At 40.7% G+C, this 27647-nt stretch overlaps 4 protein-coding genes across 8 annotated transcripts; 1 reads left to right on the top strand and 3 right to left on the bottom strand.

The window, feature by feature from the left end:
* Window positions 1–270: 270 nt before the first annotated feature.
* polr3d (polymerase (RNA) III (DNA directed) polypeptide D) lies at window positions 271–4870 on the bottom strand. 2 transcript variants are annotated; one of them, XM_008419063.2, is made up of 9 exons: window positions 4706–4870; window positions 3746–3922; window positions 2751–2794; window positions 2474–2634; window positions 2261–2385; window positions 2012–2168; window positions 1286–1533; window positions 1055–1207; window positions 271–952 (listed from the first exon to the last, which is right to left on the bottom strand). In XM_008419063.2, exons 2-9 carry the CDS (start codon window positions 3902–3904, stop codon window positions 836–838), a joined length of 1164 nt encoding a protein of 387 aa, XP_008417285.1. In that variant the 5' UTR covers window positions 3905–3922; window positions 4706–4870; the 3' UTR covers window positions 271–835. The 2 variants fall into 2 exon arrangements, with proteins under 2 accessions (XP_008417285.1, XP_008417286.1); XM_008419064.2 differs by having other exon boundaries at window positions 4731–4870.
* Window positions 4871–5101: 231 nt separating this feature from the next.
* Window positions 5102–16882, top strand: phyhip (phytanoyl-CoA 2-hydroxylase interacting protein). Of its 4 annotated transcripts, XM_008419060.3 has the most exons (6): window positions 7798–8406; window positions 8952–9010; window positions 11559–11735; window positions 13478–13652; window positions 14501–14618; window positions 14703–16882. In XM_008419060.3, the coding sequence occupies exons 3-6, from the start codon at window positions 11559–11561 to the stop codon at window positions 15247–15249; spliced, it is 1017 nt and encodes a 338-aa protein (XP_008417282.2). In that variant the 5' UTR covers window positions 7798–8406; window positions 8952–9010; the 3' UTR covers window positions 15250–16882. The 4 variants fall into 4 exon arrangements, with proteins under 4 accessions (XP_008417283.2, XP_008417284.2, XP_008417282.2 ...); XM_008419061.3 differs by lacking the exons at window positions 7798–8406; window positions 8952–9010 and adding an exon at window positions 5102–5206; XM_008419062.3 differs by lacking the exons at window positions 7798–8406; window positions 8952–9010 and adding an exon at window positions 5220–5352.
* A 1095-nt stretch (window positions 16883–17977) lies between these two features.
* ppp1r3c2b (protein phosphatase 1 regulatory subunit 3C2, duplicate b) lies at window positions 17978–19458 on the bottom strand. Its single transcript, XM_008419065.3, has 3 exons — window positions 19333–19458; window positions 19154–19213; window positions 17978–18951 (listed from the first exon to the last, which is right to left on the bottom strand). Exons 2-3 carry the CDS (start codon window positions 19171–19173, stop codon window positions 18114–18116), a joined length of 858 nt encoding a protein of 285 aa, XP_008417287.1. The 5' UTR covers window positions 19174–19213; window positions 19333–19458; the 3' UTR covers window positions 17978–18113.
* A 1621-nt stretch (window positions 19459–21079) lies between these two features.
* gins4 (GINS complex subunit 4 (Sld5 homolog)) lies at window positions 21080–24739 on the bottom strand. The gene is made up of 8 exons (XM_008419066.3): window positions 24480–24739; window positions 24266–24352; window positions 23126–23239; window positions 22955–23052; window positions 22787–22875; window positions 22609–22699; window positions 22356–22462; window positions 21080–21928 (listed from the first exon to the last, which is right to left on the bottom strand). The coding sequence occupies exons 1-7, from the start codon at window positions 24576–24578 to the stop codon at window positions 22366–22368; spliced, it is 675 nt and encodes a 224-aa protein (XP_008417288.1). The 5' UTR covers window positions 24579–24739; the 3' UTR covers window positions 21080–21928; window positions 22356–22365.
* Between the last annotated feature and the right edge of the window lie 2908 nt (window positions 24740–27647).

Here is a 27647-nt window from a genome sequence, read left to right as displayed (position 1 = left end):
TGTACATTTTTTAAACCAAACTTTCTCTCCTCACTCAACTTCACAATAAGTCACATCGAGGCCCAATATGCCTCGATGTGATACTTTGTGAAAAGACAGAAGACCGTTTGTTGCTTATCCTCATTGTTTAGTCTGCTGGACAACTGTCAATGCCATGACATTTCCATAGTAAAACACAGTATTTTTTTTCATTGGTGTTATGCAAGACATATGAAGACATTTTCTACTCATAAAAGTGAACAGAAAAAAAAAATGCAGAAAATAGTGTAATTGATCTTAAATATGCATTTAACTTTATTTTGGAATTACCAAACAAGTTCTGCAGCAGAGGACACTTGCTACACAATGTAAACATTTTTCCTGCAATTGTTTTACATCTTCAGAGAGCATGAATCTATATTGCATAATTGGCAACTTGAAAATTTTCATCTTAAATAGGTAAATTAAAAAAATGATGAAAAACAAATATACTGGAAGTAATTCTGTAATCTGAGTGAACCAGTCTTTTAAAAAAAATGATTTACTGAAGTAGGGATAATCTGTTTTTATTCACACATTTATATCCATGTACAATTTTGTCAACTAATTTTACACAAACAGCAACAAAACTTGGCACTCAAGCCTCAAACCACCACCATCATATTCATAATGGAAAAAAACTATAATATGCATAATTGATATATATCAAAGCAATTTTAGCAGCTCTGAAAACACAAAAGGCAATCAGTCATCAGCATAGTTTTTTTAGAGATGGGGGTCGTAGTTTTTGTTTTATTAAATACTAGTGCATCTAACGCATCAGAGGTAACTGGGAGCCCCTCTGCCTGGGCGAGCATCATGTCTTGCTCTGCAGCAGAGACTCAAAGTCTGGAGAGCAGACCATTTTGTGTCTGACGTTCCCCAAAACCGTCAGGTTTCCCGTTTTATCTCCTGTTTGAACAGAAACCAGCTCCTGAGAAGAGAAGCAGCAGCAGAGAAGACAGTATTTAGGATTGATTTTATAAACATATGTTCAAGTAGCACAAATCAGATCAATGATGACAAAGTATCACACCTGAAGGAAAGAGCACGACGTCCCTAGAGACACGTCAAGGGTGACTTGTCCCAGTATGAGCTGCACCCGGCCAGACTTCCGGACCAGCATCTTCCCAACAACTCCCTCCCTCAGATCCTTCAGATTGCAGTTGTTGTCTTCAGCTTCCTCTTCCTGCAACAAACAAATGAAGTCATTACATGCCTCCTATGCATCCTCACCGACTGAAATGTCACCACCTGCTTCGTCTACCTGTGACTCCGTCTTCAAAAGCACGGACTGCCCGTCCTCCGACTGCACCTCGGTTTTCACCGTCTTGTGCTCCTTGGTGGGAGGCTGGCCGGGCAGCGAGTCGGGCAGCTGGATGAAGAACAGCTCCTCCGCTTTGCTCAGGCTCCATCTGTGCAGCAGGTCAGGGAGAACTTCAGGCTCAGGGAGAGGAGGAGGTTTGAAAGTGGCCTCAACCTTTTTTATCTCCACTTCCTCTTCCTCTTGTTTCACTGTTAAGACAGAATCTTTATGGCGGACAGAAACGAGGCTTACATGTGATTTATCGCGTCGAGGAGTTAGAAAAGCTACCGGACACGGACGCTGGCACATCATTCGGAGCATGTGTTTTCATCCCGCATTTAGTCAGTATTGTATAGAACCACCTTTCAGTGAAATTACAACTCTAATATGTTTCCAGAGCCTGAACTGTTTTTGTTCATTTGTCTTTTAAAAATAGCTCAAGCTTCTGGGGATGTTGTGTTCAGGGTGAAATGCAGCGCTACTTGTACACCAAACACAATGGTTTCAAAAGCTTTTGGGCTCGTCTCCACACTGTAGGCGGGGGGGAATAATACATAAACTTTAAGAAAATCATGTTTTATTTTTCTCTGACTTCACAATTATGCACCCCTTGTGTCGGTCTGTTATACAGCTGCAAAGTCAAAATGGTGTGAGTGTTTTTTCAAGGCACTGTTATTCTGAAGCTACCTTCAACTGAAGACTCCATGGGCTCATCTGGGTCTGGCTTTTCTACTTTAATGGCTGAGCTGTTAAACTCCTCCTTGAATCCCCACCCTGACACAGCCAGGGGAAGCTGGACAGGGCAGCTCCTCTGCTCGCTTCTCAGAAATGGGTCATCTATAAACTAAATGAAAGGAAATAAATCAGTAAGCAAACATTCACACAGCATGTAAACCAAAAGCGCACAAACAGATGTCTGATGGCCAAAGGACGCACGTTTTCTCGCTCCAGTTTGCGTAGAATCTCTTTGGTTTCCTCTTCGGTCTCCGTCTTCTCCTTTTTGATATTGATGATGGGCGAGGGTCCCATGCTCGGAGCGTCTCTATCACTGTTGTAGCCCCCTGTGTGAGACGACGGGATTTATAAGCACTGATGTGAAGCACTGAAGCGTGAATTCGTGAGCAGCTGCTTCTCTAGCTCGAGGCCCACCTCTTCTTTTCATCGTCGTCTCCCCAGGTCCCTGTTCAAAGATGGAGTGAGACTGGATGACCTCGCCGTGACCTCGGCCCCTTCCTCTTTCCCCGCGGCCCCTGCCCCGACCTCGCTCTCCATCCCTCCTCTCTCGCCTCGGCACACCTTCGACCTTTGGTCTGTCGCATCAGAAACAGATTATCACCAAGCAGCCCCAGAAAAAATAAAATAAAAAAATCATAGATGTGCGCAAATATATATATTTTTTTCGTTTTAAAGGCTCCCATGAACTCACTCTTCTTTAACTTTTCGGCCAATGATGTTGGGGGTAAAGGTTTTCTAAAAAAGAAGGAAAACAAAGAAATGTGTTAGAGATCTGGCACTTAATAGCAATCTTTCAAGTATATTTAAATTACAGGTAAATCACATTTATGCCACTAAACAGAAAATTCCCAGCTTTAGTTTCACAACCAAACTGGAGGAAAGGTGATAAAAAAGCAGTTTTTTTTCTTCTAGAAATTATACAACAGCATAATTGACAAATAGAAGAAAAAGAATATAGACGTGTTTTCTTTTCTTTTTTCTTTTTTTACTCATATAATGCCTCTTCTAAAGAAGATGCTGTAAAGTGCTCCAGCAACTTCACTGGACTAGTTAGATTTTCAGCTACTTCCATCTACTATCATATCACCGATATGTCAATGGAGACCCTGCATGCTCATAGCCCACTACGTTTCCTTATGTTATATAGATTGTAATAAAAGACATCTTATCACTCAGATAACGGGTAGAAAGAACAAATATTGAGCCAATTAAAATATTACTGCATCTTTTTTTATATTCCAAAATAAGGCTAAACTTAATTTGCTGACATTATAATAAAAATTTAAATGTACAGAGAAATCATCTGGTTAACAGAATCTGCAATATTTTCAATTTGATCGTCTCCCACTGCTAATCAGCTAGTTTAGAAACTCGAAAATCTGATCGTTTTTGATCACCGAATGCCCCAAGTCTAAGTGCTACCAGGTTGGGTGACTGGAGCAGTCTTCAGTGGGCCACTTGTTGTTAAGTTAAGCAAACTCAAAGTTAGATATTTCTAGTATCAATGAGAAGTGATTTAAAAGATAACAAGTGTTTTCTGACACAGGTCAAGACATGTCAGGCTGCGAAAGAGATCAAGATTTTCAGCAGCTTACATTAAGGCTGAGACGAGTTGCTCGGTTCTATCTCTGTATGATAAAAGGTTTCCTCCCATTTGTCCATTTAGAAACGAAAAAGAAAAACTACCTTCTTTACTCCTCCTAGCGTTAGGTCTCTGGATCGCACCGACGGCAGGCGTCCAGGAGAGATGCCAGCTGCTGGTCGGCGACCCATCAGAGGTCCTATGCTCCCCCTGCCTCCAGGGGCTGGAGCCTGCTGACCGCTGTGGTCACCCGAGTCTGCCATCCTGATCCGCAGAGAGATCTAACAGATAAACACCCTGTGAGTGTGGAACTAACAACTATAAAATACAAACATGCGACATTTATTTACGATTTGCACTTGGTACTATCTGAAGAGTAACGAGCTGGAACCCACAAAGTGCTGCCCTTTAAAGGTGCAGCTTCCTTAATACTACATGCTAAGGGAACAGCTAGGCTATGTTAAAGGCTATGTTGAAAAATGAGATAAGAGAGCCAACAGTTCAGTTTAGTTTTCTTTCCAGTGTGACCAGTTTCACCTTTAACTCCACATAGCTGGTTTTAAATACCATGGGATTAACTTTTAGTTCTGAGAAATGTACTTCTCCCAAACTGATTTTAGGCGACTCTTTTAAACATTTATTTTTCATGTAATGTTAGGGTCCAATAGATTGTAGATGTAAACCTTATCCACAGATGTTTTAAGTTAGGCACTTTTTATGAGAGCTTAGGTCAAAGCTCAAACCATAATTATCTATAAAGATGTTTAAAAAGTAAATAGTAGATCATACTAGATTCAAGTAACCATGAATCTTGAATGTTAAGTAATAATTATTTACATTGAATAAAATGCACTAGTTAATTCTATATTTTTGACATTTTTCTTTAACCAAAGATGTTGCACACTTCACTACAAATGTTTAAATGTAATAAAAAAATTACAATAAAAATCCCCAACACGTGGCCACATTACAACACAGGCAGGCACATGAGCTCAGCACTATAGTTTACTAGAAGTCCCAAATCAGAGTAACAACACATGTTCCGGTTTTGTTCGGTTACTTGCTTTGTTATCCCTCCAAGGCTCTTACTGGGTATTAATTCACAGCCAGAAATCCATCCCAGATTGTTGAACAGCAGCTAGAGCTGTTTGTTACCGAGCTCTGACATCACGCACGGCGCCATGACACCGCTGAGTTGTTGTTCCGGTCTGACATCACGGGGTTCAGAGCTGCGCAGAAAAACCCGCATGGAGACTTCATTATTGCGTAAACTGTAGCGCAGACAGGATCGTATTGATGAACCCGTGAGGCAATTCTGCAACACATTTTCTAATACAAGATTGACTGATATTTATTTATTTGTTTATTTATTTAATTTAGAACATTTTACAGTTTTAAAATATGCTTAGAATACATACGTTAAATTTGTTAAAAATGTGTTAGTTAAAGTATGCGATCAAACTTACCACATGTTTATTAAGCCATAAGGACACCCTTGCAGAGTGACGTCACGCACGTAAGATCCCGCCCACATCTCCCTGCTGGAGGGCGAACAGCTGCTGGCGGTGACTATGGTTTTAACTGTTAAATAAACAATATAAAGAGCTAACTCGTATATGTACGCCTGATACATAAGGGACGCAGTGCTTTGCTACTAATTGTCAACACTACCAAAACTTGTTAATAAGGTCAGGAAAACGTTTTAATTAAGGTGAGGAATGGTGAGGAAGAGGAAAGTAGTTGTGTTATTCTTGCTTGACTTTGACAGCCTTAACATAAAAATGTAAAGTTGAATTTGGTGTGTTTCAGTTCAGTTATTTTTATTTTTAAAGGCCAACCACACGTCAACTCTGACCGATTATCAGTAGAGCAGGTGTTTAAATTGGCTAATCACCCACAGCTGTGTTAGATTAGCTAATAGCAGTGATAGTTAATCTATCACAGCTATCAACACTTATGAGTTATTGCAAAATAAACATCAAACCTGAATACATAATACTGTAAGGGACTAAAGGTTCTGTTCTCTGTGTGGGAAATGTGTGAATGTTTTATAGATATAGTGGCGTTGTTGTCAGTTTCAACGAGTCTGTAGCATAGCCGATATAGACAGCGAGAAAATAGTGGTTTTGAGTTATTCTTAAGAGGTTTTTCTGCGTTATTTTCCCCTTTGCTGTGGCACAGCGCACTAGATTAATACTACATCTCCAGATTTCATTTAGTTAACGGTGGCATCACAGCTATGGTGGCAAGTAAAAGAATCGTTGTTTTGCCCTCCAGCGTTGTGCGCACGCGCGAAATTTCCGGATGTAAACAATAACATGCAAGGAGTCCATACAACTTTATAAGATATAGTACAAATGTATGATATTTTAGTTTCAGCAAGAAAAAGCAAGAAAAAAAGATTATAGATAGTAGGAGTACTTTGTGATTTTCTGTATTATAAAATGTATACCACTTGAAACATGTCCACAAATGCAGATAAATTGTACACAACTTTTTACATCCTAATACAAAAAAGTTTTTTTAAGGATGTAAAAAAAAACATCCTTTTAATGTGTATAAAGCATTAAAATAAATAATCTTTTTTGCAATAGCCATATGAACATATATAAAACCTATTAAGCTACATTTATCGCAGGATAAGATTCAGATTTATATAATCATACCACAATTGTTTTTAGCTCCCCTGTTTGTACAGTCCCATTTGCAAAAAACCACTAATCTGTTAAGGTTGGAGGGAGTTTGTGGTTCTGTCTTAAGTGCATTCTTTAATCAGTTAACTTATAAATGCCCTTGATTATCTTTCAATCACAAAGAAACAAGCACAGATATTGAGCTCTAATAAATTCACATATACTTTAATGTCCCCTTTCCTATACATTAAAGCAGAATTTAAACTTACATCTTTTTCTTCGTGTCTCAAGCAAAACATTTCAACATAACTCAACCAAGGTCACCACTTAACCCTTTTTTCAAAATACAAATGAAGTTCAACCATTTCGCATTCTAAAAGATGACGATGTGGGTGGATATTTTCATTTAGGATCATTAATATCTTAATTGATCCATCAATGTGGATTGATGTATTGCTACAACCCTATTTGTTAAATCTAAAACATCAAATTACAGTATTTTAAAATTATGGTCGCTGATATTTTCAGTTTAAAAATAATTTACAAACATTTGAAAGTCATCTCATGTGAATATTTACTTGAAACACAAACCTGAAATTCAGTTTTTTTTCTTCTTTTTGTTTTCCTCTTTTTTTGTGGTTTTGGTGTCCCATCTTGAAACCCCATGCAACCAGACCTTACAAAACCTTCTGGAAGTGCCACTGCTAAGCCATAGAAATATCACCAATAATAACAATAAACTACACAGTAAACAACACAAACAAAGACAAAACCAGTAAGGACAGTAAGCAAGGTCCCACATTGATTACTGTAAAATTGTTTTTGTGAAATAATAAAACATCAATAGGCGTTGAGAAAATGTCAACGACAAAAAAATGATTCTAACATCCATATAAAGGAGATAGACTGTTTGCTCCTGCACCACAGAGGGGTTTTTGGGACAGCATTGTCATGCTGCGACTAATGATGGATGACTGCTGCTTAATTACACTGTGAGCCTATCCGTTATCTCTGCTTGCCTGATAATAAATGAAGCTTCTCAATACTGCTCATAGTGTGTGAAATAACAACAATACATCATGGTCACTTTGAAAATTACAACTATGATGTGACTTTGGGAGGATTTCTCTCTCACTGTGAGTCTGGCCTGTATTGTCATATTCTCTTTATCCTGTGTTTGTGTCCATTGTTTCCGGAGCAGATTATCATATTAATCTGAGGAAGATTTCTTTAATCTCTAATGGCATCCAAAATAAAGGAAACATAATAACTCTGCTTTCCCTGAAAAATAATGCCAGAGGAAATCTGCTTACTTTGGACTTATATGGTGGCATCCCTCGCCCCCAGGATAGTATGGGACGGGATGTGGGGGTAGAAGCCCTGTGGAGTTCGTCCATATGGCACAACAGTTGGCACATGTATATTTTTTTAGGTCTGGTTGGCGCTCTGTGTAATCTACTGGGTCGGAAATCAGAGCTTAATCTCTTCTGATTTTGCTAACAGAGCATGTCAAACATGACTTCTCCTCGCTTACACTTCCAGTGCCCATAATGTCACCATATTTGAGAGTTGACATTTAGTCAAGTGTGCAGCCTACATTGGATGGAGAGTGTGTGTGGCTTCTGCACCTCCGGATAGATTTACTCCCCGACTGACGCGTTGTGTACGGTTGGCTGGTGAAACCGTGATGCTGACGAGGTCGACGCCGCACGCCCCCCCCGCTGCGGTCGCGTTTCAGTTTACAGATTTCTGCCTTTGTACGGGAGCTTGAGGGAGGAGGGGGGGGGGGGTGTTCTTTTATGCATCCTGTATCTGTGCAACTGCACGGGAGTCAAAGTAAACACCACGCAGAGATCAGAGGAGAAATGAGACTGGGAGGAGGGGACGGAGGGAAGGAAGGATGGAGAAAGGGAGGGAGAGAAGGTGATGGTGGGGGTTAGGCTGTTTGTGTGACACTGGGAGAGAAACAGTCGGAAGGAGAAGGAGGAAGAAGAAAAGAAGAAAGGATCCTGTGTGTGCGTTTGTTTCACCTCCTAATCAGTTTTCCTTGGGGACCCATCAGCAGCAGCATCAGTGGAGGAAAGTAAGGAGGAAAAGAAACGTCTCCCATCATAAATCCGAACCTCAGACGAGTAAGAAATTCTCTAAAACTATTCTGCTTATTGATCATTGTCAATGCTGAGAAATTAAATCGGCAGAATTGTTCTATTTAGGTTATTATGAACTTGTTTATTCCACCTCTACTTCCTGTCTATGTGCCTCTAAAGAAATATTTTAACATGTAATTCGATGGAAATGGCTAGTGGATAGTGTTTCACATCAGCAACACACTTTGTGAAATCATTAATGCTGTTACAGGACAGGAAATGAGTTTTATGGAGTTGAATTGATTATTTATTGGAATAGGGCTATTATTCTCATATATTGCTTAAATTGTGCAGATGAACCATACGCTTTATGTTTTTGTCACATAAGGTATCAGTTAGCGGCTTTAATCGACTAGAAAGACTGGCTTTCAAACTCAGCGATGCTATATTAGGTTCTGATGAAAAATACTACACTTGTTTTCTTCTTCTCTTTTACATCAAAATCTGATTCAGTTCTACCTCAAAGTCCTGGAAAGCATTAAGTTCAACTCAGAAAATTGCTTAATGCACCTTTCTGTTTCAATGTGCAGGGCTGCTGCATCTCGACATCTGTGTGTCGGGCGATAGGAGCACGGATCAGCAACCCAACGTATGCATGTGTGGACAAATCAGGATTTATGATGTGAAAACTCATTATAATTATCAGCCAGAGCCAGCTGTCTTGTTGGAAGCAGCTGTCTACTAAAGTAGAGATAATTGACTCTGATTTCTTCTCGAAACGCCAGTTTACAAATGAGGTCATGCAGTGGAAGCTTGTGAATGATATTAAGACCTTTGTCTGAACCGCGCTCACACATTTTTGATCCGAAAGTAGCGCACGAGGAGAGGCGTAGGGCTTTTTGATGACCGGTCCTGTGAGAATCTCTCGCTCCCTGCCCCAGATTCTGTCTCTGAAAAGGCTCCATGGTTAGAAAAGAGAGCAGGCAGCTGGAAAGCAGACGCATGGAGACGCACGTGATGCATCCCCTCTCTCTGCACGGTCGCCGCATGAACGAGCTACCTTACAAATTTCACAGTTCAAAGGCTTTAATGAGCTGCTGCAGCCTGTCCATCATCCTGGACCGGGAGAGCACCTTAGCGAACCCAGCGGTCAAAAATGATGGCTCCTCTACACGCTTGGCTTTCATTGCATCACACAGACAACAAAAGGAGAATGTTATTTTTAGCAGCATCTTTGAATTAGCATATTTTCAGTGTGAGCGTGCGCTTAATAAGAGAAAAAAAAAAGTACTGTTATGTTGTAGGAGATGCTGGAATTTTACAGTGCTTTGCAAAAACAGACAGCCACGAGATTCGGTGAATTTTGGTGTGATTTTATCCAACAGACCAATTCGAAGCAGTTCTTGGTTATGAAGAAGAAGAAAAAGGATGCTTGGTTTCATCTTTTTTTTTTGCACGTAAAAATCTGACATTTGTATTTGGTTCATCTAAGCAAAACCCAGAAGTCACGTAATATAAAGTCATCAATTTAATCTCAATATAAATCCAGCTGTTCTGCGAAGGCCTCAGGCCTTTATCAGAGAACATTAATAAACAGGCAACAGTCAAGACCAACGAACACAGCACACAAAGAAGTTTAAAGCAGGGTTAAGATACAAAATAACATCAGAAAAGCTTTAAACATCTCACAGAGCTCTGGTAAATCCATCAAGACGACGGCACACCTGCTGCCCTACAAAAACACGACCCTCCACCTGAAGCGGTTCCCTTAGCAATGAGAGAGAAGCAGCCTAGAGATGCCTGGTAACACCTGAGCTGCTCCATTAGTCTGTACTCCGTACATCTGGCCTTCACGCAAGAAGAGGCATGAAAACTGCCACTGTCATAAGAAGCCAGCATGTCAGGGTCAAAGTAAAGGTCACGGCCAACATTTACAGAAGGTCAGACAAAACCAAAGCAGTTTTTTTTTTTCATGTACGTCAGAATTGTTTTTACACTGTAAGATCCAGGTCTCACCTTCTTCTCGGTGAAACGTGGCGGCTGCATCAAGGTGTGGGGATGCTCACCTTCAGGTCAGACGTGAAAACTTTTCAGAGTTGATGAAAATATGGATGGAGTTAAACACAAAGCAATCCTGGACTTACAAAAACCCCAAAAACTTTTGATGCTACAAAAGATTTAAACTGGGTGTTAGATTTACCCTCAGAGGAAAATACCAATACGTGTCGCTTAATTTTTTTAAAACTTGAGTGAATCGTATATATTTTTCTTCCACTTGACATTTTTGTGCCATCTGTTTTGTGACACATCACATGTAGATTAAAATACATACTGCAAGGCACTGTGGTCAGCTATATTGTAAAAGAATATTGCAAAGTTCCAGATGAATGATTATTACTGGAAAACTACAGAGGAGTGGATGCCTCCGGGGGGAAACTCAGCCAAAGTGCATCCACTGCGGAGTCTTCCCGTCAGTTAAGAGGCGAGAAGGCGGGAGCTAATGAAACAAGCACAGACTGACCAGCAGATTGTGCCCGGTTTAATGCTCTGGGCTGTGTGTGCAGCCACCTGAATCAAGTAGGCAGCGATGAAGATATGACCATACATCACTTGCTGCTGATGGGGTGTAAACCTCCCCAATTTTGGCGATACGAAGCCGCTTTTCTTTCACTTGTTCAGCCGTTTTGTGCAAATTCCAGCAGGGAGGGGAGGTAGAAATGTTTAATAAGTTTCCTATAGTTTTAACTCCTGCTGACACGCGCAGAAAAGGGGCTTGTTTGTGACCCCCTTCCCTGAGAATCACAGGAGAAGACTGTGAGGGAGGCTGCTGATGAGTGGTTGCCTGGAGACTGCTGTAGGTGGATTATGAAATGCACAGGCAAAACAGAGGCTACTCACTCCGCTGGGAGCGTATTGAGTTGTGTAATAACTGAAAATGTCAGATGAGGGCAAGACGAAGGAGGTGGAGTAGAAAAACGTTCGGAGAGTGAATAAAAAGGCAGCCACACAAAACCCTAAATGAGAGTCTAATTAAATTCTGCCTGAAAACGTGTTCATCCGTGATGTTTTCCGCTGCTACTCAGAGCCGACTCCGGTGACACTGTCTAAGAAGATTCTGCACAGATCAAGGCATTGCTATCACAGCCTGTGTTAAGACCAGCCTAACCGTGTGTTTATCTCCTATAATCTAATGGCAGATGACAGAAATGGACGCCCCTCTCGCCACTCCGTGCAACATCCAGATCTGTGAGGTGACCTGTGACTCTTTCCGCATCATGTGGGATATGCCTCCAGAGGACACAGCCAGAGCGACGCATTTCTTCATCGACCTGAGCCGCAAAGAGAACAGGGATCCGAACCGCTTCAAACACAGGGTCTGAAACTGCCGCGTTTCTTCATCCTCTACCTGCAGGGCAGCTGCTCTGTCTCCATTAACATCTTTTCAAATCGGCCCAAATAAAAATTCTCCACAAACACTAAGCCCAATTTGGTTAGTACAATGGGTCTCATTACATGATCTTGGTATTCTGCATTTGTTGGGATATCAGATTTAACACAGAGTGGTTGTGCCCTTTCAGTCGCTTCCAATACAGGCAAAAAGGGGAAAGGGATGCAGTCAACAGCTGCGGGCTTGTGACTCAGTTGTGAATTGTTTCCCATTAAAGTGAACTAAAGCTGACAAATTCAGCCACAGCAGTGAGCCGTTTTAGACCTGATTGCATCTAGTGCACTTTGAAACTACATAATAATAAAAATAAGAAGAATTTTAGTTTTTGCCAGGCTATATAAATATCAAGTGTATAATGTGGTATGTCTTATTAAGCTAATAGCAGCTACCAGCTTCTGGAGCTCTGGAGCTGCGCATCTGTCTGCAAACCCTTCACAACAGATTTATCTCAAATATTTTACTAATAAACACAGATGCGTTCATATTAAGCAGAACCCCAGGCCGTTTTAGATTTGTTCAAGTTGGCTGTTTTTTGGGCTCCCTCTAATTAATGAGTGTTGGCATGCTAACAAGCTAACCTGAATGGAGTGGTTTTGGTAAATTAGCCTCAAGCATGTGAGAATTTTTTTTTATGATTAAGCGAGCGTCCACTCCCTCTTGACTTATCATGTTTAGGTGCTGTTGAGTGGCATTATTTTTGGTAGTGGCCCACTATTGGGAAAAGAAACATCTGCAACTCGAGCAAGTGTTATAGCGGATTCAATCAATTCACTTTTATGATGCATTGTATAGGCACTGCATCATAAAAGTGATGCAGAAATATAGGCCCATAGATTCAGTGATTAATGATGATTTTTTTTTTTTTTTTGAGATCTGGTTCCCCGTTCACAATTTGGCGCTAGATTAAAAGACTACTTCGGCATTCTGTTTGAAATCTGGACAGCTTTTGGTCATCTCTAGTTCAATTCATAAAATACTAAGTCGTCACACACTGGAGAGGGATTCTTTAAAAAAACACCATGAGATTAAAAAAATACCGCTCTCTTTGTGAAAAAAACAAAGAAAAGCAGCTGAGGAGAAGTGGCGCTGGAGAAGCAACGACCTTTCAATCAACTGCCTCTCTGACACTTTGCTACGCTTTGCTTGCGTTTGTGCACTCATTTTCACGTCAACGCTTTCACTCAAATGATATCCACGTGCACATAACATGTGGATGATAAAAAAAAAAGATCCCAGTCTCCCTCCCTTGCAGCTGTAAATCCCTGATAGTGGTTATGGCTTATTCCTGCAACCTGCATCCTGTCACTGAAAGAAAAAAAGAGGACTCAAAGCTGGGATGGAAATAAGAGAGAATGTTTCAGGATCAAGGTCATTTTCCCTCTCAGGCAGCAAACGACAAAGCGGCATAAACAAACTTTTGCATCAGAGATGTTTCCATGGATATGTGAGTCGCTGAGCCGGTAATTAGCCGTGCTGCTTAGAGGCCTTGGCCAAAACAAAGCTGCTGATTTGATTAGATGTGTCCTAGTTGCAGCGGCTCTGGCTTGAGAAGGAACATAATGCTAATAATGGAGCGTTTGTGCTGAAAAAAATAACGATTTCACAATTTTAAATGTAATTTACTTCCTTTAAAGTCCGTTAAACAATCATCCCCTCTTTGGTGTTCAGGATGTCCCAACCAAACTGGTGGCCAAGGCTGTCCCACTGCCCATGGCGGTGAGAGGACACTGGTTCCTCAGCCCGCGGACGGAGTACTGCGTCGCCGTCCAGACAGCCGTCAGGCAGTCGGACGGTGACTACCTAGTGTCAGAGTGGAGCCCGGTGGTGGAGTTCTGCACTGGAGGTAAAACTCATCAACTCATGCAACAGAATGGTTGTATGAGTTGATAAGTACGCCTGAGAACTTTGAAGATAAGAGAAAAGTATTCACACCCCTTGAATGTTTTCACAATCCATCCACAAGGAGGGATTGGATCGACCAACACAAAGGTTTTTTTTACAAAAAAAACACACAAAAATCTGAAAACGGTGTTATCCATTTGTTATTCAGTGTGATTGCATCAATAGTTTTAGTGTTTATTCTTTTGGAATCTAAAAACTAGGTTTAACTCTGTCGAATAGATTAAGAGCACATGTGAAAATCACTTTTCAAGCTTTGCCAGATAATCCCCAGTTGGATTTAGGTCATAACTTTGACTGGGCCACTCCAACACACTAATATGCTTTGATATATCCCATTATTTTTTGCAACACTGTCTTGCTGGATTGTAAACCTCTACCCTAGTTGTAAGTCTTTTGTGGCCTCTGACTGGTCTTTTCCCAGGATCACTGCATTTAGCTCCATCTATCTTTCCATCAAGTCTGATGAGTCTACCTAGTCTTACTGAAATGAACATCCCAAGGGTATGATGCTTCCAATTTTATTCAGGACACCAACTTTCACATCTAGATGTAATGAGGACTGAATGCAAAAGAACATGACAATGGTTTATGTGAAAAATCCTAAAACCTATTCATCATTCATTTTCCTCAACACATTGGGTTATTATATAAAAAATGCATTGAAGTTTGTAGATGCAACCTGACAATACAATATGTGAAAAGGTTCAAAGGGTGTGAATACTTTTGGGGGACCATATATTCTAAGCATCTGTCGAGGAGACATGATTTTTTTTAATAACATTTTTGCAGACTATGCCATGGAACACCTTCAGCAGCTTCTCGACAAGGCCAGCGGTCCTGCAGGACGACTGCTGAGATTCTCTGTGTTCTATCGCAACCAGCACCCAGAATACTTTGACTATGTCAGGTTGGAGCTGTTCTCCTTCTCTTTGACCTGATTGGTCACACCGATCAAAAGTAATCCTCTTTTTTTTCCCGTGTCTTGCATTAGGAGGGAATGTGGGGGACTGATGCGTCCGGCCCTGAAAGACACCAGCGGGAGTCATGGCTCTCCAATCAACGGCAAGCTCCAAGGAGTCTTCTTCAGCTGCAACACAGAGTTTGACACGGGGCTCCCTCCCAAAGACTCTCCGTACGGCCCCCTCAGATTCCACATTCCAGCTGGAGTCCTGCTGAACCCAAACACCTGCCTGTACTTCGCAGACTTTTACTGCATGTACACGGCATATCACTACGTGGTGCTGGTGCTGGCGCCTGTCGGCACAGAAGGAGACCACTTCTGTCGCACCCGCCTGCCGAGGTTGGACTTGGCCTCCAACCCCTTTCTGACCTACACTGCCCCCCAGAGTCAGGGGGAGGAGCCTGTGTACTGCCACGCCAGTGACGTGATCCTGGAGGTGCTTTTCACGGAGCCGGTTCACGTGGATCAGGGCAGCGTGGAGCAGATCAGTGGGCACCACCAGCTGATGAGTCTGACCACAGCAAATGCCAAGAAAGATCCAAGCTGCAAAGTGTGCAACATCAGCGTGGGGCGCTGAGGGAACCCATGATAAGTTGATTTTGAGTCGACAGTTCGAAAAGACCCAGAATTGGACAAAACAGCTGAGGAAACTATGGGCTAGTCAGACCGTGGTGGAGAAATACATCTCTTGAACTGTGTTAAAGCTGCTTCCCACCCCACCTCCACCCTGAAGTGGAGGAGTTTTTTTATATCGACCCCTTGGATAATATGTATTACAGAGCTCTATAGCTACTCTTCAGGTGTCTTCATGTGTTCTCCTGTGTCCACGTTTCTGTTTCGTCATTTGTTCCGCTGTGAGTTTGATATTACTACCTTTCAGAAATGTGAGTTTCAGAAAAAAAGAACGCTGCACAGATTATTTTTGTTGACTTCTCGGGATTCCCTCTCTGCCAGGATTTCTGCCACCTATGACGTAAAGATACAGACTAACGTGTTGCCCCCTGGCTAAAGATGCGCAAAAAGCCTTAAAACCAATTCTTCTACTCATTGAAGTGTTTCTTTTCCTTTTAGAAAAATCCTACAACTTTAATTTGTGGACATTTATTCAGTGGGGCGAAACACAATGTTAAAATAGAATTGCTTTTAACACATCCATTGGTGGCACAATCGCTGGTAACCCTGCTGTCAAATACTTTGTACAACCTTTGTTTGCAAAAAGGACAGTACTCGGTCTCTCCTAGAACATTTCTGATAGTGGGATATCATACACATACGTAGATCCTTGACCACTGCATTTTGCGTAACGTCCATGGAAGAAGGTTGGTTTTGTTTGTGATAAAACCTTCTTTATTCCCAATGACAACCTATTTTAGTTGGATTTTCTGTTGTTCAAATTGTTGATGATGCCATGTACTCTAACAAAGTTTCATAAGGAATGCGTATGCATGCATACACATACACATTGCACATAGTGAATGGATATGGATAATGTGTCAGTAAGCTTACATGCACAGGCAGTAACAATATGTGAAACATTGTAGGCCTCATAAACAGTAGATTGACTATGCAGTTATATTTATTTATTAAAAATCATATCGGTCTCATTAAAATATATTTATATCAATTGCACATATGTCAAAAACCTGTCTGTCGGGAGCGTAAATTATCTCTGTATGCTGCACACTTCAAGAAAGGAATGAGAGGAAAATGTTACAAAAATACACTGTAGTTATTCTTGCATCACAATACCAACATTTTCATTTGAAATTAAGATGTTAATTTCAACAATAATGCAACTATTTATTTACAAAGAACCAAGAAATGCATATCTTAACGGGAAATTCTGAGGTTAACTTAGAACGGGTGTATTTTTTGCTGATTCGTTATTTGATTTGTTTAATTCAGAATTTTGATTTTCTAGATACAAAACAGAGGAATGAACTGTAAGTGTGCCACATTTGGTCCTTCATCTCTGGTCACCCTTGAGTACCGCAAAAAAGTATCCTAGTTTGGTCCAACGTCAGACTGAGCTGTCACCTCTCTCTGAGAATGGAGTAGGAGGAAGCAGTCTACGGTAGAGAGGGTCACCCTGGGACTGGCTGGGGGTCTCTCTTCTGGTGCTGACTGAATTGTATCCAATTAGAAAAAAGTGTCTTGCTGGAATGTTGAAGAATATTAATATCGATAAAAATAAAGTAATCAAAATTTGACCAAGTTGATCCACAATTGGTTAATATGACTGAGTAGACTTTTATTTGGATTTTGGGTTTCTCTTAGTTCATAGTTGTGTGTTTCAATGACTGTCTCCACATATTTCCAGCACAGGTTAAAAACCGAATGATACAAATTCTTCTTTCAAATCGTTTGAGTACTTTAATGAATTTTATACCATTTCAGTGTTTTTGTCTGTTTTTCCAAATGTCTCTGTTTACGTCTTTCAAAGGGAGAGTAGATAGTTCTCATGGTAATGTGACAATAAGCATGAATTATTAGAAAGTCTAGACAACTTAGAATAAATAAAAATATACTTTAAAGTTGGGTGTCACGTCACTGATTTGGTTAAAAACTATCATTTCTTGTGAAATGTTTCTCCCCCACTGAATAAATGTCCACTAAATAACTTAGACTTGACTTCGCCGAGAATTATATTGTGCGATGATGCTACATTGTTTCTAATGAATTTTAAGGCTTTTCCACAACTTTACCGACATCTGTACTTGTTGAAACTCTCTTTGAATACCTTCATGTTGTTGTTTCCTCCCTTTATGACGTTGATGTTTTTGTCATTCGCTGCAGTTTGATGTTCCCGTTTGTCAGAGACTTAAGTTTCAGTCAAAAAAAGTTAAGAAAAACATACATAAATTATCTTTACATAACTTCTACAGATTCCTTCTCTATAAACGTGCTGCCTAGGCTTCTGCTTCTACACCATCAAAAACATTTCCAAATGTCAAATCGTCTTTCACACCTTTGATGCTAAATCCAGTTTTCTGATAAGAGTTAGAACTGGTGAGTTGTTGCTCATAAAGTAAAGGAAGGTGACAGGATTCCTGTCAGACTATAAACAGAGCTGAGCTATGATTGACTTGAGGGTTCTGTGTGTGTGTGTGTGTGTGTGTGTGTGTGTGTGTGTGTGTGTGTGTGTGTGTGTGTGTGACGGCCCAGTCATCTTTGACCTATGTGGGAATGCTGGTGATGCCTGCAGTGTAAGGGATCCCTCTGCTATTGCACAACAGTATGAGATGAAAGGCCAACAAGTGGGTCAGGACACAAGAATGTGGAGTGAAAGGAAATGGCACGTGAGAGAGGGAAGAACGAAGATTTATTTGAACAAAGCACAAAAACAAGCACTTTTAAGCTAGAAAAGTACACTATTATATGAAGAAGCTCAATGGCGACGGCATATTAAGCTACTTCTCATGCCCTTTCGCTTTTCCCATGTCAGAGATGTGAATTCACACACACCAAAATGCTGTAGTTCTGCCCGTTGTTGTTGTCCCAAAATGGCTCTCTGTACCCTGCGGGCAGATAAATTAGGCAAAACTCTATCTTCCTCTTGGCATCCAGCACTTTAGGAATCGCTATATCAAATTCAAAGATGTCGGTCTGGGGTCCTCCGAAACGCTTCTGCACATACGTGCAGGGGACGTCCCTGTAGCTGTACCAGGAGTCAAAGGTGATGCGCACGTGCACGTCCTTCTGGAAGCTGAGGTTTCTGACTCGCGCGCTGCCTTGCAGGGCCTGTTCGGTGACGGCGCAGTTTTCCAGGGTGACCATGCTCTCGGCTAGCTTGGCTCGGAAGGACTGGAAGTCCAGTGAGGGCTGCGGGAAGCCCAGCTTGAGCTGCGTCCCCGGGCAGCAGGTGCTGACGGTGCAGCTGTATCCGTCCCCCGTCATGCTCCCCAAACCCTGCAGGGAGGGTAGTGGGCCGAGGTCACGCTGATCCTCCTCGTGGGAAAACACGCGCACGGCCGTCAGGGAGAAACCCAGCTTGTCTGCAAATACCACACGTCTGTTCTTGACCGGTATCAAAATGTCGCCATCATCATCATCGTCCAGGTCACTCAAGAAAGGTGAGAAGGGGTGACTCAGATGGTTGGCGACGTAGACGGGGAGCTGATCTGTTGCCGGGGGTCTGATGCAAGGCCGCTGAGGCTTCAGGATGGGAACCCACACGTGGGGACACAAGTGTTCACGCTGGTTCAAGCACAGCCGCACTGCAATCTCCACAAGTCCCGCCGAGTGAGCCCTGGAGCCCAGGCCAACCATTGGCAGAACACTTGGCAAGAAGTAAACAAGGAAGTTTAATAAAGACTGCTGCACTGGAGGTGGGGTTAAATTTGCAGTACAGTTTGCTCATAGGATGAATGAAAGAGCACATCTCAAGATCAAAGGGAATGTAAACATTTTATTTAATCGTCCTCATGTTGAAGGAGTAAAGCAAGACGTAAGATCCCGCAGCTGCAGGACAGCATACTTACGCTGGACTGGACATCTCCATGCTGGCAGAGTGATGGTGATGTTTACCTCAGTGGGTAAGCCTGTGTTTGAGACAAATGATGAAGCATGTCAGCATTACTGCAAACCTTCTGTTCAGTTTTTGTTTGCCTAGATAAAGAAGAAAATACAAAAATATGTTTCAAAGCTCCCACTTACTAACCCTCAAGCTCAGGAGGCTGGGCTACAGGCTGAGTTATCCCTCTGTCTGCAGGGCCAGCTGGGACTGACTCCTATTTTTACCAGCTCATTCAATACAGCAGAGAAGACTCTGCCCAGTTCAGTATGCTGTCCAATCAGGACCAACAAAGAGATACGTTTGTGTTTTTTTGCTCTTTCAATATTTACACAGATCCAGTGAAACATTATGACCACCCATGGTCCTGGACACCACTAGACTCCTGAAGGTTTGTTGTGGTATCCGACGCCAAGATGCTTGCAGCAGATCCTTTAAAGTGCTGTAAGCTGTGAGGTGGTTGGACCTGTGTGATGCATAGAGTTCAAAAGTTGGGGCTGTATGGATCATCGAGGAATTCATGTGTTTTGGTCTGAGATGTGCAAACCGACATCCGAACAAAAGCCAAAAAACGTCGCGAAGTCGTTGGCTGAAGCTGGTAGGACAGTGTCATTGTCCGCAGTGAAACGTGGCCAGTACAGAGATGGGCTGGAAGGCCACTCAGCGAGAAGGAAGACATTACTCCAAAAGAAACGTGAGAAGTTTGCAAATGTCTTCATCTAGTGAACTTGTTTTTTTGGATGCTTTCAACAAAGCAAAATAAAACATTTTGAGTTTTATGACAAAACAAACTATGAGAAAATGTGATTTAGCTGATCTCCACATGATCTCTGCAGCCGTAAGCATTCCAGTCTGTATGGCACTTGTTGAGCTCTGCTGCACGTGATTTCATTCTGCTTCATGGAAACTATTCCAGTCATGCTGGGCTCTATTCTCAGACACGTCAGTCGACACCAATCTCCGTGGAGGTCTGAGCTTTTGAGTCAACCCTCTCCTAGTTGGCACCTGGCTTGTCTCACAAAAGCATGTGCGACACGGAGGAAGGCCAAGTTACCAACGAATCCCAGCGAGCAACACTTTTATGAGCCACGTCCTACACGTAGAGCAACAGAGATGGACTTGGCAGTGGCGACCAGATTCGATGCCACTTTGAGCATTTGATATGACCTCAAAAATATTATACAACACGCATATAAGCCTGTTTTAGTTCCGATTACATTAACAAAACTAAAAACACTCTTAAAACCGGCATGTTGTTGCAACAGTTTAGGGATTTATTAAAAACAAAATTCCAAATTTTACTCAAGATCAAGATTCTGGATTGGACTTACGATACACCAACATCAGAACCAGTGGTACCCAAAGTTCTTTCCCTGGTTCAGCTGTGAATCAAGCCAATAGTGATACTTGATTCAGGTATGTTAGAGAAGGGAGACACCAAAATATGTAGGACTTTTGTCCTTGAGGACTGGATTTAGACACCTCCAATTCTAAACCAGTGCACCACTGCTCCTGGGATCATTTCTTGTGACAGTATTCTACATAGGAAAGATAAAGAAAAGTATAATATATTGGAAAAAAATATTCTGAAGAACTGATTGGAACAAAACAAAAAATTAACAAAAACAATCCCCAATTTTAATAACTTTTGTAAAATATAAGACCTTTATTTCAGTTTAACTGATTGAGCATTTAGAAATATTAATTTGGTAAATGACAATCCTGCTCAAATAAAATGCTTAAACACAAATTGTGTAAGGAGTCGTCTCCTGTTATTACAAAACTGTGCAGATTGAATATCAAGCACTTTCAAGGACATTACACAGGTGTCAAGTACTTTCTAAACCTTGAAAACAATTGTATTTAGAGGCTTCACAATAAGGAAGGAAGCACACACTGTTCAGACTTTTATTCATAAAAAGCTTTAAAAACAACAGAGTTTAGAGCTGCAGCAGTCGCATGAGAAGAGTGCGGGTCGATGTGACGGCTCTTCTAAACACGGTCGCTCGCTCTCTTTGTTCTTCACTTCCAACTGCTGAGCGATTACAGTGAGGCCAAACAATAAGCACTGATTGCACCCTCAGGCACGCTTACATAACCATGCTGCTTCAATAATTACAGCTCACAGTAGACAATGTTTATTCGGCTGAAGATGAAATGCGTCGATTGTACAAATGTATATTTACAACACAAAGTTAGCACATGGTGTACGGACATTTGCTGAATTTCAATTAACTTAGGAACACACGGACACACAAGTTCACGTCGATCGAACGACGTCCTCGTAGAAAACCACCGTTTTCCCCACACAAACGAGGGCACAGAAAGGCAGGAACTGTGGTGCCAAGCGAACTGAAAATTACTTCCCCCTCCGGTCAGGGAAGGCATCGTTATCGAGCGGCGGAGAAAAGGTCCAATAACGACGACGATGATGAGTCGTACTGATTCAGTGATGCAGAAAGAATCTGGGAACATGGCAGGTCATATTCTGGTGCGCGTGAGGCAACGATCTGAAAACTTAAGCACACTTCAGTTCTGATGATTGTAATGATCCAAAAATAACAGCACAGCCCTGCAGAAGCGGGGTTCTACTACGCCGTTTATCAAGGCGGTGGCGTCACAAACGCATCTGGATCTGTGTGACAGGAGTCACTCCTCTCTGAGGAGCAGCTCTCCTGATGTGACAAATGTTGATGCAGTTGTCCTTTCTGTTTCACAGGGCGGGAAAAAAATAGCAAATAATCTTCAGAAGAGAGAGAGAAAAAAAAAGAAAAGATCAACAAGGCCCAAAACGTAAAACTGTGTCTGAATTAGCATTTAAAAAGAAACTATGATTCAGAAAAAGGTTGATATGCAGCGCCCTGCAAGAAATCTAGACCCTAAAACTTTCATACTTAATCACATTGCAGTTATTAACTTCAATGTATTTTATTGTGACTTTGTCATAAATGAACACAAAGTAGAGAAATTGTAGTAATTGCAAAATAGTTTATATGAATACTTTTGCAAGAGTTGCAGTGTAAACAAAGATGTTGTAAATAGATTGTAAAATATAAAAATAAATAAAACCAAATTTCACCGAGAATATAAAGGTTGCAAAAAATTGATTAGCACCAAAAGGCTTAAGGCTCATTATTGATTACCCTCATGTATCATGCATACTTACTTACCTAAACGTGTTCAAATTAACTGCACAGCTCCACTAGAGACCAGAGGCGCTACAATGCGATAGCGCATCAGGTGCTGGGAGCCCTCTTCAAGATCCACAACAAAGTCTCTGACATAAACAAAAGAAGGCATTTCCAGATTGTCAATACCAGGAATATATTGCATCACAAAGAGGGGAGGTGGCTACACTCCCCCCTGCTGGACGCTTAGCCGAATGACAACACATGAAGAGAATCTGAAAGATAAAACGAGCACCTCTGTTCATCCGTTTCAGGCTCGATCAGAATATTTTCTTGCCGCTTCTTCACCCGCAGAAACACAAAAGAGTCCAGGCAGGGCTCCGGTACTGGGGTTACAGAAAAACAAAAGGGGTTAAGGATGCTGGTCAGAGATCATTCAAGGCACAGAATAAAGACGGATATTGTCACTTTACCTGCTTTGAGCATGTCCACAGCCTGCAGGTTTGGAGGCATGCGTTTCAGTGCTACAGCCTTCAGGTAGGTTTCTGTGTTGGTATAATACCTGGATGCAAAGTTATTATTATTATTCTTTACAATGATGAATCTTTTAACACAATGCGAGCCACAATGGCTGCACTCACTCTTTGGCAAAGGCAAACTCCTCCGGAGAAAGCAGAGACGGCTGACCCTCGACTAGAGACTTTTCTCTCTCCAGGACGTGGGGGAAGTGCTTCTCAATCTGGGTGCGGAAAGCGAAAACGTCAAGACACCGGCAGAGGTGGCGGCGACGTTTTCATACGCGTTTAACGGACCTTCTGAAGGCGGGATCGCAGGTAGCTGCTGAGGACGTAGCGGATCCTGTCTATCTCCATCCGATGGAAGCCGGCCTTGGCGTCGCCCTTCTTCACTCGCTGCAGGTTAGCTTCCTGTTGGAGGAAAAAGTCAGTCGACGGATTAGAGGAGGAAAAAAAAATGTTTCAGTTCAATTCTAAAATACTAGATTTTGTTGCAACTCATATCGTCGGACGATATGAGTTACTAAACGGGTGTTTAGTATTTTAACACCTGCAACACCTCAACCTTCCCCGCACCCCTCCAACAAAAAAAAGATGAACAAAAGTCGACAAAAAGAACAAATCAAAATGTAACAAAGATACTTCCAACAAGCTCCAACCATTAGCAGCGTCATTCTAGAGGCCAAACAAATAATGCCGCGCGAGTAAAGCGGACAAAGATCTAAACATCTATTTAGAGCTGATAATATCACAGCACGTTGTTCAGTAGTGAACGGTATTTGTAGATGGGTCATGAACCTGAAGCATGAAGACACACACAAACATGTTTATGAAGTGTCTGTGGTTTAGGTCATATCTCAAAAATGCTAGTAAAGACTTCTAGCGGTCAGTGGTTTTATCCATGATATGCTACCAGACTCGGTGCCGTGTATTCTGCTTATTTTAGTTATAAAGGCTGTTATTAGAGCTTCCCTCTTAATTAAAGACGAAACTCAAATGATGAAGCAGTCTTTCTGGCACTTTTTGGTGTTGACAATGGTGAAATCTGTCACCACTTTTATTCGATTTAAAAACTAGCTTATAAACTGTCCTGAAAGAAAATCGTGGTACTGAACAAATGAATGATGATTATTCCATATACGGACTGAGTCTTGTGTTGAGGTGTGTTATTGCAGGTAATTTCAGCTACAGTTCAATTGGAGAAAATGTGAATTTGTTTGAAATGTATTGTACAATACATATACATATATATGTATATATATATATACTGCCCATCTCTGATCATCTTACAAACAGCTTAGCATGTACAAGCTTGAATGTAGGGTACAACAATACTCCTCAACATAGTTTTGGTTTCCTAAGACACCCAGTATTTTTCCTACTTAAGCCTGTAGAGTAGCAACAGTTGTAACTCAGAGGTATTCCCCTGATACTTACCATATGAGTCAGCTGCTCCATCACACACTCCACCACCTCCGACCTGTTCTCCAGCAGCTCCGGGGAAAACTTCTCATTCAGCCAGGCCTGAGAGGCAGACACAGGTAGCAACACTGTGAGTGTAGAGCTAGTTGCGTCTGCAGCAGCGTGAAGAAGGCCTTAAAAGTCCCGTATGTGACTGCAAACGGTGTCATTTTCAGAGTCAGAGGCTCACCTGTTCTAGCTTAGCGATCAGCTCCGCCGGAGTCATAACGTCCTCCTCGCTGTCATCTTGGTTGATGTCGCTGCCGTCCTCCGACAAGGCGTCCGACATTGTTCTGCTGTAAAAACCCGCTGCCCCTTAAAGTTAATCACTTAAAAATATGTTGTGTAGATTCCTATACAATTTTTTAAAGATTTGGGAAACCCTTTGGACAAATGAGCATGAGGTGAGGACGGCTACTTATACAGCTGCAGGAAAAACCTTCTTGTTTATTCGCGCCACTGAGACTCTTCTCGCGGGAGTTAGGTTTGTTTTAAAACCCCGGATTGTGTCTGTCAGGCAAGCCTTCTCGTAAACCGAGTTTAATATGCACACCTGCCAAGCTGGATACTTTACTAAAATCCTTTAGTTTCTTAATATAGTGTCAAGATTTTGTCATTTTTTACACTACCCATCTTTGTGCTGCTACAGTACTCGCATTTAAAAAAAAATTAGAAGCAAGTCCACCTGAAGTACATAACTCGGGGAGTACAATTACTCTACTAACGCTCTACTACTTTATGTTCCTTAAACTTAAAAAAAAAAATAATGTTTTATTAGGATGCACGTATTTTGTTTGGATTTCACGAGACAAACCAACACAAACTGGAGCACATATATAAAGCGTAAGGTAAGGGTACTAATAAAAATCTACAAAATCTGGTATTTGGCTTCTTCTAATTTGATGATACCCTTTAAAATAATCCAAAATTTTATTCATCATCCAAAATCGGAAAGAGTGTGACACAATTGCAGATTTATAAAGATGCTGGTGACTAGATTAAAACAATACTATAAAAAAGAGCCTGCCAAAATGTCTCTATAACAATTTAAAAAAATAACTGACCATGTATTATCAGTAATTTTCCCAGTGTTAACAAAATGTCTTATTAGGTTTATGGGGTAACTATTTTTTAATTAAAAGGTCATTTGCTTTGGATCTCCATTTTTCCCTTGAGAAATGAAAAGAAAAAAAAACTTGTGTATGTGTGTTTTACAGAAATATTTAACTGAGACACAAAAGCATAGATAGATGATATCTGCATTGTAAATTGGCATATCTGCATTGTAAATTGGCATTATGCTAAAATCTGATATTTGTCTGTTAATGTGAAGTCATGATTAAAAACTGCACCTCTTGGATTGAGTTCATAAATTTTTTTTACCTGCTATTAGATGTTAGAAGCAGTCTTCTGAATCAAATCGAAATACACACAAGGTATGCTGCTGACCTCTCTAAAGAGGAAACAGCAACAGAGAACAGAAAAGCAACCTTGTCCAAACTCAGGAAACTGCTTCTCTTAAGTTGATCCACAATGTCGGGGAGCAGCGTTCAGTTATCTACCAAGTGTAAGTGAGTAGGGATTATCCCTAATGCCCAGAATTTATCCTGTCTATTGATGTTATAAAGTTATAAAGTCTTTCTCCATCACTGCAATGGAGTAGTCAACAAAATACTGTTATTTACAACCTTTGAACTGAGCCATAGTTTGTCATGTTTCACCTATTGGTTACATATTATAGTTTAATTGGTAGATTAAACTATAATTTCACTGCAACCTGATATTTTATTGGGGAATCAAAATAATCTTATCATTTTACTTATTTATTTTTAATTGAAAAATCTGGGGTGCATTTAAGTAGAGTCTTTATTACTCAGATACCCCAAAATAAAATCAAGTGAAATCAAGCACTTTCAGAAGTAACCTGTAATAACAAAGTCCATCTTTGTCACAGCATAAACACCAATGTTTACACTGTTTTTCAATGTTTTCACTGTTTTTACCTTACATGTATTGCTTCCGTGCAATACATGTAAGGTACCTATTACTCTACTAAAAGAGACGCAGAATAATTAATTTGGTGTTAAGAGATGAGCGTTTTTTACTGGAAACAAACTGCCATGAATTGAGCAGAACAAATTTGATGTTTTTGAACAATAACAATATTTGTTGTTAATCTGTCGCTAACAGATGAGTGTGTTTACTGGTAACCAAGTGCCACAAAGTGAACATCAGATTTTTACTTTTGCAAAATTTGCCAACGATATAAAACTTATTAATTTGGTTTTAAGAGATAAGCGGGGGTTTTTTCTGGTAACAAACTGCCACAAAGTATAAATCGAGATTTTTACTTTTGTGTTGATTGTGTGTTTAATATATTTACCACTAATGACAAAAATGTGTTTTACTTTTCTGCAAAATTCACCAACTGCACAATTCTTGTTTGTGTAAAATAAATAGTATTTCAAAAGAGCAGAAGAAATCTTATGTTTTTTGAGCAATAACAATTTTTGTTGCTAATCTGTTGCTAAGAGATGAGTGTCTTTACTGGTAACCAAGTGCCACGAAGTAAACATCTGATTTTTACTTTTGCGAAATGTACCAACGGTAAATGTCTTGTATCTAATCAGGTAAGCATTATTGCAAAAGAGCTTATGTTTTATAAACTAAATAACTTATTAATTTGGTGTTAAGAGATAAGCGGGTTTTTTCTGATAACGAACTGCCACGAAGTATAAATCGAGATTTTTACTTTTATGTTGAATGTGTGTTTAATATATTTACCACTAATGACACTTTTTTTTTTTTACTTTTTTGCAAAATTCACCAACTGCACAATTCTTGTTAGTGTAAAATACTTAAGTAGTATTTCAAAAGAGCAGAAGAAATCTTGTTTTTTGAATAACAATTTTTGTTGCTAATCTGTTGCTAAGAGATGAGCGTGTTTACTGGTAACCAAGTGCCAAAGTAAAATTCAGATTTTTACTTTTGCAAAATGTACCAACGGTAATTGTTAGAACGACTTGATCCAATTGATAGTAACTGCGGCAACACTTGAAAACTGATTTTCACAGCTTCGCATTCAGTGTTGACTCTGCTTGAGAAATTTATCACTTAAAATAAACTGAGGTTTACAAAATAGAATATAACAATTCAGTCTGTTGTCTATGCCTGCATCTCCTTGCTGGGTCCTGTTGGGGATTTGAGGGGGTTTGTGCGTGATCAGAAGGCAGGGTAAATCCCATACAGATTGCCAGTCCATCACAGGGTAATATGTTATATAATTAAGTTTTTTTAGGATGAAAACTAATTTCACATAGGAATTCAGAGCTCTATGAAACGAACATGGTTTATGGAG

This window comes from Poecilia reticulata, chromosome 9, assembly GCF_904066995.2.
Source record: "Poecilia reticulata chromosome 9, P_reticulata-male-v2, whole genome shotgun sequence".
Taxonomy (NCBI): domain Eukaryota; kingdom Metazoa; phylum Chordata; class Actinopteri; order Cyprinodontiformes; family Poeciliidae; genus Poecilia; species Poecilia reticulata.
The sequence above is the reverse complement of the archived record's forward strand: the minus strand, read 5'-3'. Positions and strand labels throughout refer to the sequence as shown.